Source organism: Phytophthora sojae (assembly GCF_000149755.1).
Source record: "Phytophthora sojae unplaced genomic scaffold PHYSOscaffold_8, whole genome shotgun sequence".
Lineage (NCBI taxonomy): Eukaryota > Oomycota > Peronosporomycetes > Peronosporales > Peronosporaceae > Phytophthora > Phytophthora sojae.
The window spans coordinates 3,177,613-3,192,823 of NW_009258122.1; the positions used below are offsets into that span (position 1 = coordinate 3,177,613).

General features: G+C 45.3%; 5 protein-coding genes across 5 annotated transcripts; 2 read left to right on the top strand and 3 right to left on the bottom strand.

Annotated features, from left to right (window-relative positions):
* Positions 1-325: 325 nt before the first annotated feature.
* PHYSODRAFT_520561 (hypothetical protein) lies at positions 326-619 on the top strand (the record flags this gene model as incomplete). Its single annotated transcript, XM_009535776.1, has 1 exon — positions 326-619. One exon carries the CDS (start codon positions 326-328, stop codon positions 617-619), a length of 294 nt encoding a protein of 97 aa, XP_009534071.1.
* An 8,353-nt stretch (positions 620-8,972) lies between these two features.
* Positions 8,973-10,511, bottom strand: PHYSODRAFT_518934 (hypothetical protein; the record flags this gene model as incomplete). The annotated part of the gene is made up of 2 exons (XM_009535777.1): positions 8,973-9,625; positions 9,860-10,511. 2 exons carry the CDS (start codon positions 10,509-10,511, stop codon positions 8,973-8,975), a joined length of 1,305 nt encoding a protein of 434 aa, XP_009534072.1.
* Positions 10,512-11,106: 595 nt separating this feature from the next.
* On the top strand, positions 11,107-11,630 carry PHYSODRAFT_519376 (hypothetical protein; the record flags this gene model as incomplete). The annotated part of the gene is made up of 3 exons (XM_009535778.1): positions 11,107-11,153; positions 11,230-11,468; positions 11,518-11,630. 3 exons carry the CDS (start codon positions 11,107-11,109, stop codon positions 11,628-11,630), a joined length of 399 nt encoding a protein of 132 aa, XP_009534073.1.
* A 507-nt stretch (positions 11,631-12,137) lies between these two features.
* PHYSODRAFT_519592 (hypothetical protein) lies at positions 12,138-12,350 on the bottom strand (the record flags this gene model as incomplete). The annotated part of the gene is made up of 1 exon (XM_009535779.1): positions 12,138-12,350. The coding sequence occupies one exon, from the start codon at positions 12,348-12,350 to the stop codon at positions 12,138-12,140; it is 213 nt and encodes a 70-aa protein (XP_009534074.1).
* A 274-nt stretch (positions 12,351-12,624) lies between these two features.
* Positions 12,625-14,713, bottom strand: PHYSODRAFT_287330 (hypothetical protein). The gene has a single exon (XM_009535780.1). It carries the CDS (start codon positions 13,861-13,863, stop codon positions 12,649-12,651), a length of 1,215 nt encoding a protein of 404 aa, XP_009534075.1. The 5' UTR covers positions 13,864-14,713; the 3' UTR covers positions 12,625-12,648.
* Positions 14,714-15,211: the final 498 nt, after the last annotated feature.

The following is a 15,211-nucleotide window of genomic DNA, read 5'->3' on the forward strand; positions in this document are numbered from 1 at the left end:
ACACTCGGAGGCGAGTCAGGGTCGGTGAATGTGATAAAGCCATCAAGCTTATCACGAATATAACTCCTGGTGTAACTCCTGGTGAGGGTTACGAGCGATGATCGTTAGATGAGCAAATACGTGAGGAGAATGCTTGAGGATGAACATACATAATTTGTTCTTCCCTGAGAACGATGGCCCCAGAACCACCATTCTAAACAGCGCTTTGATGTCAAGTGCTGGAATATCACCCATAGAGGCGCTTTTGAATTTTTTAGGGATTGAAGCTCCGAAATCTGGAATACCACTCATGATTATCGTCTAAACTATATAGGATCAAACAAAGATGAGTTCAGGTTTTTCTTATCCTAGCCCGATATTCACATCGCCGATTTATAATCCGGCATTCTTTCTCCAATTGGATGCCAGCGGGTTTCTAACGCATGACTATGCTCAGACTCTTTATCTGAATAAGTATGACTATCGCTTGACGTACATTACTGGTGTCTCTCAAGGCGTAGCATCACCTGGTGTAGCGCTTGTCCCTGGAAGTGGTGGGAACATCAGCGGTCTTGGAGGACTACGCTGTAGTAGCCTACTGTTAATGGTGCTTCCGTTTCAGGCGTACCAACGTATGTAGCTGATATTACTCCAGGTACTGCCGCTATCAACAAAGCTCTGGTACTTGGTGCATCAGGTGAAATTGCTACTATTAGTAGTTGGAAGGCAACGTCGATTACTGGCACGCTGCAGACAGCGGCTCAGCCTAATATTACTAGCTTAGGCACGCTATCGTCCCTCACCGTGAGTGGAAACATATCTGGTACATTGGCAACTGCTGCTCAGACCAACGTAACTAGTGTAGGGACACTCTCGTCGCTCACCGTGAGTGGAAACATCAATGGAACGCTAGCGACGGCTGCTCAACCAAATATCACCAGCTTAGGTACGCTTACTGGATTGACTATCGGAGGCAGTTTAACCTTTACTGGTGCAAGTCGATCCATTACAGGTCTTAGCTCGCTAACTGCAACTAACATTACTGGTACGCTACAGACTGCTGCTCAGCCTAATATAACATCGTTAGGTACTCTAACCGCTGTAAATTGCTCGGGTAATGTATCGGGTACGCTAACAACAGCTGCTCAGCCCAACAGTACTAGCCTAGGAACCCTGAGCTCGCTCACAGCGACGTCGATAACAGGAACGCTACAAACCGCTGCTCAGCCTAATATTACTAGTCTAGGTACACTTAGCAATCTAACACTTAGCGCTGGTGGAACCGGTTTATTCATTCCAAATCTGAAATTTTGGGATGGAGTCAGTTCTTGGATAAATTTCAATAATGCTTACTTTCTCAATGTTATCGAAGGGGGCGCTTCAGCCAGTAGCGTTGTGGTTCTCAATAGTACGAAAGATTACTCAGGCATTCGCGATCTAACCATATCGCGAAACTTTATAGCTTCGACTTCAATATCATCGCCTACGATCACATGTGATACGATTAGTAAGTCAGGTACTCAAACTATGAATGCAACGACCTTGAATATCAATCCTACTACGCTTCAACTCAGGGGAGATACTCTCAATGCTACAGGTGCGGAGCTGAACAAGCTTGCTGGATGCACAGCATCTACCGTTGAGCTGAACTATCTAGATCTTACCACCGGAGCAGGAACTGCATAAACATCAAAGGCTCTTGTACTAGACTCTAATAGTAGCATCTCATCAGGTATCTCATCTCTAACGTCAACCAATCTGATATCCACTACTTCTACCCAATGTCAGATTGCGGCCGGGACATCATTTACATCAACAACGCGTGCCTCTGATTTTAATCTCATGATTCGTAATCAAAGCAATACGGTTGGCGCTCAGGCCGGATTATCGTTCACGATTGAAGGTACTAGTGATATGACAACGTACACCCCTAGCGTTAATCTATATTGTACTAGAACCGCTACGAGTCTTCAATATTCAATGGCTGATTTTGCAATCAGTACACGGTCAGGAGCTAATGCATTATCACCAATGACTGAACGTATGAGAATCACTCAAGCAGGATACATTCGCTTTGGATCAGCTACCAGTACTGCAAAAATAGATATAGTTTCGAGCACGAATTTACTTGGCAACGCGCAATGCGTATAGCCGAGGATGCTACTACTCCAATCGAATTTGAAATTCAGGTATACAACGATGTCGCGGGAAAAAGTAGTGGTGTAGCTCTAGGCACCACTACGAGCGACCCGCTAAGGTTCATGGTTGGAAACACAACTCAAGCTTATCTAAACAGCTCAGGAAGACTGGGAGTTGGTATGAGTACGTGGTCGCCAGAAGCAACCATTCACTCAGGCGGAGAGGTATGGGCGAATAATTTCATGCACGTAAAGGGAGGCGGCGATGGATTTGCTAGGTATCGATTCAATTGGTCTCAGACTGACTATCCAGCGATTGGTACTGATTCAACCGTAGGAGCTATCAGGTTGGGAAAATGCGATGCTAATTACGCGTGGACAGCCTATGTCCCGGTGCGTGGAGGAAGCTATACCAATGCAAGCGATGAGAGGTTGAAGGCGGACATTGTAGACTGTCCCTATGGTTTGGCAAGCCTTATGAGAATGAGACCTAGAAAATTCAGAATGGTTCAAGAGCAGACTGTCCATGTTGGCTATATCGCGCAGGAGCTGTATAAGGTCATACCAGAAGCAGTAGATATCGGAGCAAACGATGAGCTTAATCCGGATGGGTTTCCAGTGAATCCGTGGGGAATCGATCTCGCCAGTTTAACCTCGGTCTCCCGTCAATTCCTTTGAATTTCAATCTTGCGATTATACTTTTCAGGCGGAGTGCTTAACGCGTTAGCTGTTATATCTAAAAATTCTAAATATTAGTAAATCTATCCAAGAACAGCAAGGCCAAATCAATAATCTCAAAGCTGAACTCAATGAGTTGAGAGCGATTATGTCGGAGTAAATATAGAATGGTATCTGTCAAACCCAGTTCGTGGCGAAGACCGCTTGCCCTCAGACTACTAACGCTAATGTCGTTGATACTGATCAACTACAATGTGATCGAATTGTCGAATTCCACGAGAGGTTATATATGGTATTGGCTCAGGGATAATTTCGCACCGACAAATATAGAGCAGATCTTGAGTAAATCGTTGTAATAGAGTATCATGGGCTGCGGACCAAGTAAAACGATCAAAAAGAACCTGACTAACCCTGAAACTGGCCAAGTCATCGGTTCAATAACGATGCACGCTGGAGTGGTTTCGATAGGGAATAATGCTTATATCCCAATCTACAACGTGCATAGTGACAAAAATGCTGTCATGGCTATCGATATCGGAGATAAAAAAAATCAGACTCTATCGAGAGAAGAAAACAGACGTAGACATCTAAGTATATCCGCTCTGCTCTATAGAGCAAATGTCTTCACAGACTTTGACTTTTTTTTGGCTGGTTAGCCCAGACTCGGCCGCCTTCAGTTTGGGTAGATGCCTCCACCTTCTTGGTCGACTTGTCGAGGTCAGTAGCCCACACAGCGGCTTGAGTCTTCTGGGGACGATCATGAATGATGAGGTTCTTCATGATAGCTTTCAACTCAGCAACGTTGAGGTCGCTATTGTCACCATAGCTGCCTCCGGAACTGGATATAATGCGCGAGTTGAAGAAGAACATGGTTTTATAATAAACGGGTGATAATATCTTTGAACTCTTTATCATCAATCAGTCGATTGCTGTACATATCCACCGTGAGAGACTTGAGCTGCTTGATGATACTGGGGTTGTCATTTCCGAGTTGTAGCTCTCCTTTTAGCTTATCGTATTCAGCCCTAAGCGTATCTAGAGGATCCTCTAACTTATTGTGGAAGCTGTATTGGAGATGAGTAATCAATAGAACCTCCTTGAACAGTTTCTTATCTTCAACGCTAAGCTTATCGTAAGCGGATTGATCGATACGGTTCTTATAGACAAGTGCCTTGATCATGGCTTGGAGGCTATCACTGATTTCCCACTTAGGACCACATTTACGCCGATTCGGCTGAACGATCACGAGCTTTTTAGCATCAAGGTCGGGGATACGAATATACTTGCTTCCGATCTGCTTGTATGTGTAGGCTGACGGCGTTGCTAATACTTGGATCTCATTGAGATTGTAGGTACGGCCTCGGCGAACTAACTACACCTTCCAGCGGGGCAACACCTGCACCGCGCAATCCTCGACCTTGAAGCTTTCGTTTAACGCCACTCGCTTGCCTCGGCGTATCGCTTAGCCTTCGTTTGATATATCGATTTTGTCGCCTTCATAGCTGATGTAGCTGCCTTCAACACCGATCTCGCTGCTTTTGAGTTATTCCCTCTACCAGCCTCTTTTGCTTCTTCATAGCGTTTCTGAGCCTCACCGTATGTCTGAAAAGCTGCTTCTGACCCATCATGAAGCTTTTGCAAGCCGTCATCGTATTCATACTCTTCAACGCTATGCTGTCTAATATCGTGTACAGACTTTAGAATAGCCTCATTCAATATTTCAAGATTTGCATCCAGGTTTTTACGCCTTTTCTTATCAAGCTCCTTTTCTTCAAGTATCTTAGCTGCTTCTTCATCGCTCGATGGGAAGGGGTATTCAACCTCATTAAGATAGCGGTCCAAGTCCTCAACCCCGTTGAGTAGGGACGAAAAGGTATCCATCCACATGATATTCTTCATTAGCCCCTTCCAAGCTACACCACTCACCTGCTTATGTGCTTTGTTTTCACGATTTAAAATATTTAGGGGTCTAGACCCCGATGGCTGCCCAAAGTAGTATGATGGATGGGACTTAACAACACCGTTGATTTTCACGATTGGTTGTAGCCGAAATGGAATATCAATACTATTAGCGTGCAACTGGCTGTAGTAATCAGTTAAGATATTCTTGGCTTCGTTATCAGCGTTTGATAGGCTTGGGTCCATGTCTTCATCAATACCACTCATTAACCCATGCTGAGCTTCACCATTAGCTGGGGTAAAATCATTTATGTGTTTGGTTTCATTGCTCTCAACTAGTTCTAACTCGAGGCCCCTGGCTTTAGTCATATTAATAAAAGATTGGAATGTCATTATCCAGTTCACTTTCTGAGTGATTGCTTGCTTCACACGATCGCTATCTTTCCCGTAAACGCTAATGCTATTGCCATTGATCCAAACATAGCCATCTTTGTCAATAGGAGAAGATTTTGCGGAACCATTAAGAATTGGTACAATCTTCTTTATCAATCCGTTAGATTCAAGGACTTCCCTATTTTTGCTAATTGTCCAAAAAATAATTTAAGCTTGCTGTCCATTTGATCGGATCTTGTGGATGTTCCAGTATCGAACACAAAACTGTCGTCAAGTCTCTGCATAGAGCGGTTTGAATAATCTCCTTCTGAGGCATTGATTCTTTTTCTTTTTGAGCCAATATATTGCAAACCTGGTATGGGCTATTTTTGTCCGCTTTACCCATCTCATTACGTCGCTCCTTCTCATTGACGTATGCGAGGAATCTGACATCATTAATTAATACCTCACCAATATGGTCATACGTCTCAGACCAATCAATGCTCGGAACTAGTACATATTTTCTCAGTTTAATACTGTACACCTTAGCATCCATCCCAATATAATACTTAGTAAGCTGCCGGCCGTTGGAAGCAATAGGGTGAATATTTAGTTCTGCAAGGATGGGGTAAACCTCGAAGATTTTAGCGACCGCTTCCTTTGACTTTGTTTGATTTTTCATCTCAGCATTGCCTTCGTCGAACAAATCTTCTTCGACGGGCTATTGCGGCAGTGGACTATCAGGGCCAACACCAGCATCTGTCATTCTTGCACTATTATCAACTCCAACATCAGTCATATCGGGGCTCACGTGGACCCAACCATCACTGGTTTTGGGCGTAGCAGTACTGGAAGCATCAACGGACTGAGGCTTTGCAGTAGTCGATGCATCGTTCATTTCAGGTGTTGCATTACCTTCAGCATCTACCACTCAGGGTTTTTTGGGAGTTTTCAATATTCAGACTTTTTTTAACTCTTCCGGCGTAGCCTCGTCAGGGCCAACCGAAATATCACACTGAGCGGATTGTGGTGATTTCTTTGGAACAGAAGTGATACCATTCGCGATATCGCTAGCCCATGATGCACCTTCGTACATAAGGCGCTTGGACTTGGCTTGACGAACTCGGCGCTCAGCTCGTTCGAGTAGCTCCTGCCGCTTTTGCTCTCGTTGAGCGAGGGATGTAAAGTTGGGAAACATTGTCTAACTATATCATGGTAGTCATAAAAAAATATTAGCATCGATTAAACACATACTCACCAATAGCTTGGCATAACGGAGTCATGCCTAAATGGTTGATACGTATGACAGATACGGTTTCGCTCATTGAGAAGATTGATGTATCGATCCTTGATGCAATGAAACGGCACACCAAATATCGTTTCGAACTGGTCGCGGTACTGTAGATTGCACACGGTTTCCCGGAAATTGGCTACTGGGTCTAAATGTCTGAGTTCATTTTTGATTCGACTAACCTCTTGAATTATCCACAGCTTTCTTCGGAGCTGTACAAGCTCACGTTGATTCTCTACGCAGTTGCAACACATTCTATATATGAAGTCATATATTTTTAAGCATTATTTTTGGAAAATAGATTGATAGATATAGATGAGTCAACGGTTACAGAGGATTGCTCTATTAAACTTATTTCGAAGCTAGTTCGACTCATTTTTTATCGACTTCCAGTACTCATTCTCTAAGGTTGATCTCTTGTTCTTATTGACTAATCTAAGATTATCTTGTGGCTCCCAGGAGTCAAGTTCATTACCGACCCACTGAACGAGATACTTGTACTTGCCGGTTTGCATCTTTTTGTGGTCTAAGATCTTCTCCACCTCTAAAATATCACCTCTGTTGATAGTAGCTTCAGATGTTTCTGCTTTAACAATTTTTAGATCGTTTTGACCCCTTGTAAAGAGTGTGTCCGTTTTTCGACTTGATTTGGATGCAGTAGCCATCAATACCTACCACCGAATACACAGCCTTAGGTGCTGCTTCTTTATCAAATGTTTTCTTTTTTAGTCGATACAAAACCTTTTCACCGACCTCGAACTCGTTTTCAATACTCTCGGCTTCAGCCTAGTTCAGATTCAATTACCTTACCTTTAGCTTCGTTGGGGGTCATACCAATCGTCCGATGGGTCGTGCTATTGTAGTTCTCAATAACAGCAGCTATGAGCTTCTGGGTTAGTCGCTTTGGTTCGATTTTGACAAGGCGCTGCTTCAGAGTTCTATTGAAGCGTTCAATTTTACCCATTTTGGCGTGATCACCAGGCTCATTGTTGAAATGGTCAATTTTCTTAGTTTTGAATAATTTCTGAGCCTGTTGGTTCATGAATTCTGAACCATTATCGGTTGTGAGAATGTCAACCTTATGGAGGCGGACAAAAACCCTAATTGCTGCTAGTGCGGTCGGGCCAGTTTTGTTGGTTAGTAGTTTTGCGTAGCCTAGGCGAGAGTTGATGTTGATCGCAGTCAAGATTGGTCTTTTCTCCCAAAACGCCAAGTCCATCTGCCACGAATTGGGGTTAGTCGATGCGATTTTGAACCCATCGTATCGCTTCTTCTGCTCCTGAAATCGCTGAATATCGCTCTGGTTTGAGTACCATTCCTTGACGATTCTCATCGTAATCTTCGGCTCCAGTTCTTTAGCCTTCTGGTATAAGGCTTGGGCACCCACATAGCCCGTTTTGGGGTCATAGTATAATTTGGACAACAGCTGATCCATCGCTCTATATGGTTTTAAAACAAAAAAATCCCCTGCCAGGTAGTTGCTTATATGTCGAGCGGTTCGGTGGTGATACCATCCGCAAGTACACGACGCTTGTCATAATAGTAGTTTAGAGCTGTTTTAGTCTGGGTGTACGTAATGATTGACTTACTCTCCTTACTGAGTCTAAACCCCTTGTTGGTGTGATGCGATCGCGAACAACTGATTCAAAGCCATCTGGGTTGAGGACGTCGCCATTGCGGCCACCACTCTGCTGGACTCCCTTCGCTGAAACCGTGACCTTGTAAGATCCGTCTGGTAGGTAGCAAATGTAGTTCTTAGAGGACAATGATACCATAGCATCACCAGACCACTCATCCTTGAACAAACCTGGCGTTCGGCGTTCAAACTGAGCCATCTCTTCGCTATAATCACGTGGGAACCACTCGTACTTATGCTGCTGAAAATGCTCACGAAGCTCGGGCTTGATACACTCAACGAATGGCTTCTCACAGCTGAACGCAATATAAGCCGAGTCTGTGTCCATTTCTTGGTACTGGAATTCCGAACGGTCGAAGTAGAAGTCAATGCAATCATAGTAGAATTGCAGCATACGGAGCTTAGCGAGCTGATAGATTGCAATCGATAGATGAATTGGGTTCTTATTGTTGAGCTTTCGCTTCTTCATAGTGAATTCACATGAATTATTCAGCTCTTCCATTCCATGGAAGGTGAAGTGCTCAATCTTGGCCTTGATTGCCTTATCGTCCGACTCATACCTGACCTCCTTGTGCTTGCTCATGTCCATGCCAGATCGACCAAACGCACTATTACCAAGCAGTTTCATCATCTCAGCAATCATAGCCTTATTATTGCTACCCTCACTAAGCGTTTTCAGCTTAGTCAACAAGTCTAGAACCAAATGAATCTTAGGATTGGTTGTCGATTCATTCATGAATCTATCGATAATGAGCGCATCAAATGATTTAGGGTTCGTAATGATTTTTTTCAACTCTTGGACTAAATCATCCATATCAGAGTCAGATACCTTCTCAATAATGATCTTACAGATGGATTTAACATTTTCATCACCCTCTCGTCGCGCACTCGATACGGCTTCCATGAATGGTGCAAATGCCTTGTGAGAGCTAGCCTTGATGAAGCTGTAAGTCTTGGTGATCTCCATACCATGAGAAATCTACCATTTGAGTAGCGGTGCATAAATGAGGATCTTCTCACCAAAGTAGCTCCCGATGAGTTTGCGAGCCGGCTTTGCTCGGCTTTGCTTGCGCTCCTCGTTGTACTCGAACATGTGCTGACCGATGACACTCCGATCGCTGCAGTCGATAAGGGTGTTCTTGAAAATTGGGGTCATTTCACTGAAGTAGGGTTTGAGGTGCTCTGGTGTAAGGATATCACACTCGAGGAAGCCAAAGATCTTGTCATTTACAATATCATCGACGATCCCTGTGTATGCTTCGATGGTAGTCAACCGTCCACATGGCATCTCATTACCAAGAGCCCACAAATACAGAGCATTAGCATCGTAGCCGATGATCTTTTTGCAGATCCTACCCCCTCGAATCTTGGTCTCGTTGCGTTTCGCGTATCTGTTCAAGATGATAGAAGGATCACCAGCAATGTTCGCCTTCATCTTGGTGTAGATGTCCTTCTCCTTTCTATCGATACTGTACACCAACCTGTCTGAGTTGAATTCAAGTAGCTTCTTGTGGCGGAAGCCCTTTAGCGGCATGTTCTTGCGAGCAACGTTGCATCCCACACAGCTGATCAAGATATTACCATCGATGTGTCCGAGCTTGTTATTGATTCGGTCAGCCGAGGCAGTATCAGCTGTGAGTTGCTTGTAGCATAGCCCACACAGGTATTTTTGTCGCTCTAGCAAGTCGTTGAGGTGTTCTAGCGTCATATTGAATTCACGATCGGCATCAGCATCCTGGGTCTTATATCCACTTAAGCGACTAGCGGGAAAGTCAAACGCTTCAGCAGGCTCCTTACTGGGTTGCTGGAGGTTGTTGAAGCTCGTCTGATACATGGCCTTCTCAGAGAGACCAGGTAGCGACACACCATCAGTGAACATATCAAGTTCTAAACGTTTGAATAGTTCTCGCTGGGCTTTGATGGCCTTGATGAAGGGTACTACATCGAGGTTGTTGTACCAAATGAGTAGATCCTTGATTGACTTCATGCCATAGTGTTCCCAGACGAACTGTACCCGCACATAGTCCTCATCGCTGATGCTAGTGCTACGAAGAGCACTGTCGAACGCCGACTTAGGAGGGACTTCCGTCTGACTGAGTACGTCAAATGAAGTAATGTACTCGTACGGGAAGATGCCTTTTCCTAGGCCACAGACGCATCGAATCTTGTCATCACACTTGCACTCACCGAGATATGTCGACAAGTACTTTGCATAGCTGGTGCCTGCCGGAACATAGTTGCTAATGTCAAGCATTTTTATGTCTGACGTGGCGATGCACATGTAGCTAGGATTCTTGATGACTGATGTGATGTTGTCGGTACCGATGACTGCAAACAGGTCCGCCTTGATGAGGTTGATGTCGTAGCGTCCAGAGTTGAATCCGAATACTGGTACCTGACCAATGCACTGCTTCAGCTTGCCATAATCCGAGCGCTTCTTACCGAACGTGAGCTTGCTGTGGAAATCGAAGAAACAAGCAAACTCCCCGTTCTGAATCCAAGCATTGACATCATCCATCTTGTACGTCTTACCCAAGTCTAGACCAGGAACCTCAGCGTCAGTCAAACCATGGACGTTGATGATTTTGCGGAGCAAAGACTCGTACTTCGAGACGTTGTACTGCTGAATCTTAGCCGCAACTTCCTTGATGTACTGGAACATATCCTTGAGCAACTTCGGCTCATCGCTGACAAAGCATCGCACCTCCTCAGTCAAGCTGTCGGCCACGGAAACAGACACAGGAATGTGTTCGTTTGTGAAGATAGTATTCTCTCCGTTTTTGACACCCGTAGGCTTGAGGATAGCCTCAAAATCATAGACAATGAAGTGATCGATGTAATGGTCAGCATCCTTGATGGAGTACTTAGTCAGCATGGAACGAATGCTGTTCGAAGCGGGTTGGTAGATGGTTGGCTAAGCTGGGAACGATTCGATGTTCACGAGTTCGCATTGGTTCTTAGTGTGGTTGCGTAGCTTATCAGAGCTAACAAACACCATCTCACACATAGAGCATTGGTACTTCTGCTGGAGCATACCAACGTTCGTGATGTAGAGAGCGTGATTCTCGTGCGACAGGATGTTGATCGAATCATAGTCCTTGTCCGAGCAGCGAATGCATTCAACCTTGCCCGTCTCAACATCCATGTTGAAGACGTTGATGTTCAGCTTGAAGCACTCCTTAAGCTCATCGAATTGGAGAATGTCGATAGCTTGAAATTGCGGAACAGACCCAGAGTGTAGGTGATCTCCTTGTACGAACAGTACTGCTTGAAGGCTTGTTTCACCAGAGCCTGGATTCTGCGAGGATCCTTCTTGGCTCCCTCCTGCTTGTGATAAGCAATGCAGTGGAAGACACACTCGTTGTTCGTCTTGGGGAAGTTGATGACGTGCTTGTTATTACGAATCGCCTTAGGAATGACAGCCTCGCCATCACCCAGAGCATGGTCGCGTTGGTAGATATAGATTTTGAAGCCAGTAATCCCCTTCACGATGTACCCGGAGCTGGGGTAGTTGAGCTTGTCAGCCAACTCCATGGAGCGAATCTCCGAGATCACCTTCTTACGAATATCAGCCTTGCTGTTGATAGCTACAGGAGTGCTAAATACAGACGTGTTGCTAATATTCGGGTGGAAGTAGCGAGTCTCGCTGTCATCAGTTCTGCTGACAAGCTTGTATCCAAGAGCGATGTTGACCTTGAAGGCAGACTTCTGGGTTGCGAGCACGTTCTCGAGCTTGTCGTAGAACTCAGCAGGCTGAATTCCCTCGTAGAGGTGCGACTCCATGTCCTTACCTTGGTAGAAGCGGTACTTACTGTCTTCCTTGAAATCAGCAGCCACCTTCTTTTGGAGCTTGCCTAGACTGATCTTGTACTGCTTTGCTACCAATTTTTGGTTGATGGGGTGGGAAATGTTGCTAATGTATACCATGCGCCCCGTCTTGCCACGTACCTTAATACGGTAGCTGCTACCCCATCGGATTGGGTTAATATTTAATCTCTTAAGACCTTCAAGCTCGTATGCGAACATTGCTATATATCGGTGGCTATATTATTCTCCGAAAAAACGACTTTATAATATTGGGTCTTGTATCAGGATTGACTTTATATCATAGGCGACTTTTTATCCGAGGAAAAAAATTAATTAATTAATTAAGTTCGGTTTCATTATTAAGTTCGACTTCACCATCAATAAGTTCGATTTTGGGTTTACGCTTGCGAGCTCGAATCTGGTCTCTGTTCTTGTCATCGTTGTCTTTTTGATAAGATAAACGGGCTTCGCGTGTGCGCTGGTAGTAGCGCTTCTGCGCTGCTTTGATTCGTTCCTTGCTAGCTTGGTATTGCTCAGGAGAGTACGCCATCTTTGTATATTACTAACTTTATATTTATCAGGATCAAAGTATGTCAAGAAATCAAATACTACTTCGAAGTATTTAACTCGGGAGCCACATTATTCCATTCAATCGACCGCAGGAGTCATATCCCAAAAGCTTCTCCAACGCTCCGCATTATCGTCGTGCTTCCACCTCATGCACAAACAAAATGTTTCTGGATCCTCCACGTGAACAAACGTCTTCATCATGAGCGGATCGTCCGTCGTGGTTGATCCTCCTTTCAAACGACTGAAAACGCGATCTGTGCACTGAGCATCCAGAACCTTCACGAAGACCTCGACCTACACGCAAATGTCAGTAAACTTACACACACCAGAACTACGCGCTCACACAGTACCTTGCGTCTGTTGCCAATGGATTGATTCTCTTCAACAGATCCGGGTAGCATGTTGACGATGGGAACCTCAATGCTCATACCGTCGAACCAACCATGCATTTCGCGAGAAAGCGCAAGCCTGTTGTTTGAGTCGCGATCGTACTTGGCGAATTCCCGTTTGTGGTCTCTGCTTTGCTTTCTCGACACCAAATGGCAGCTTTCTGCCTTGCCGTACGGTAGGAAGAACTTCTCGTCCTCAATCCGCTGAAAACGAAACTCGTCAGTCGATGGGTCCAGATTCGAAACGCTTGTAGTCAACGATATCGATGAAACTGTGTTTTGAGGAGATTCCGAATCGTCTGGAACGTAGTCGCAGTAGAAGACGCGCTGGAGATCAGTAGACACAGCGTTAGCTGGTGCAACACGCGTCTCAACAACCTGGTTAGTTAACGGAGAGCCCAGCGTTTGTGGCCCAGTCCTTAAGTCAGTTTCGAACAGCAAAGCAGCATCTTCTATAAAAGAAACAGAGTTAGCCCTCAATGAAGCAGTATTACGATGCAGCGACAGCATATAGAAGCACGTACTTGTCTCGAATAAAACATGAAAACACAATTTCTTGTCTTCATACCAAAACGCGACATTCTTGTTGCCGATGCAGCGCGTAGGATCGTAGTATCCAATGCGTAACGTCGCCATCCGGTACAGTTTGCAGCGAATTCCTTTCGTGATCAACGCGTTTTCAACGGATCCAGTGACAAGCCACAATCCAGTTTGTGCGTGTTCTTGCTCCGGAACCACCACCAGCACGTGGATTTGTCTCGACTTTGGAGCGCGCCCTTTCCGTTTGGTCATATTGTTAGCTGTCAACACGTCCTCAATTGTCCACGTAGCCTTCATCTTCTCGCCATCGATCAACGCTTGAATGTCCTCATGAACCTTTCCGTCCTCCAGATCCAGCGCAGCTTGGTCGTCGTCTGGCAGCCACGCGCCGTCCGCCGTCTTCGCCAGGAAGAGCTGCAGCTTGTCTGCGTCGATGTCCTTGAAGTCGTTCGTCTTCTCCGCCTTGATCGCCTTCTTCAAGTCTCCGACCAGCTGACTCGCGTCGATGTCCACAGGGAAAGCGCTTCCCGCCACACCAACGATCGCACAGACGAGCTTCACCATCTTTTCTCGAGCCGGCAGATTCTGGAATGAGGAGGGAGAATTTCTGGCGTACTTAAGCGAACATGAAGGTGTGTGACATAGATTTTCAACCAATGATGAGACGCCACGTCGCGCTGGTCCGAACTACTAGTAAAATCTGCCGGCGTAATGTTCTATTGGTTTATCAATGTGGTTTGAACGAGCGGTCCCGAAACGCCCTAAGGTCCAAAAGACGTGGCTCTCGCTATAAAGTGGGCGTCGTCAAATCAACGTCTATTAGATCTGACCGGTTTAGAGGTTCTAAAACTACCCTCATATCGAAAAGACGTGCGAGCTCGAATCTGGTCTCTATTCTTGTCATCGTTGTCTTTTTGATAAGATAAACGGGCTTCGCGTGTGCGCTGGTAGTAGCGCTTCTGCGCTGCTTTGATTCGTTCCTTGCTAGCTTGGTATTGCTCAGGAGAGTACGCCATCTTTGTATATTACTAACTTTATATTTATCAGGATCAAAGTATGTCAAGAAATCAAATACTACTTCGAAGTATTTAACTCGGGAGCCACATTATTCCATTCAATCGACCGCAGGAGTCATATCCCAAAAGCTTCTCCAACGCTCCGCATTATCGTCGTGCTTCCACCTCATGCACAAACAAAATGTTTCTGGATCCTCCACGTGAACAAACGTCTTCATCATGAGCGGATCGTCCGTCGTGGTTGATCCTCCTTTCAAACGACTGAAAACGCGATCTGTACACTGAGCATCCAGAACCTTCACGAAGACCTCGACCTACACGCAAATGTCAGTAAACTTACACACACCAGAACTACGCGCTCACACAGTACCTTGCGTCTGTTGCCAATGGATTGATTCTCTTCAACAGATCCGGGTAGCATGTTGACGATGGGAACCTCAATGCTCATACCGTCGAACCAACCATGCATTTCGCGAGAAAGCGCAAGCCTGTTGTTTGAGTCGCGATCGTACTTGGCGAATTCCCGTTTGTGGTCTCTGCTTTGCTTTCTCGACACCAAATGGCAGCTTTCTGCCTTGCCGTACGGTAGGAAGAACTTCTCGTCCTCAATCCGCTGAAAACGAAACTCGTCAGTCGATGAGTCCAGATTCGAAACGCTTGTAGTCAACGATATCGATGAATCTGTGTTTTGAGGAGATTCCGAATCGTCTGGAACGTAGTCGCAGTAGAAGACGCGCTGGAGATCAGTAGACACAGCGTTAGCTGGTGCAACACGCGTCTCAACAACCTGGTTAGTTAACGGAGAGCCCAGCGTTTGTGGCCCAGTCCTTAAGTCAGTTTCGAACAGCAAAGCAGCATTTTCTATAAAAGAAACAGAGTTAGCCCTCAATGAAGCA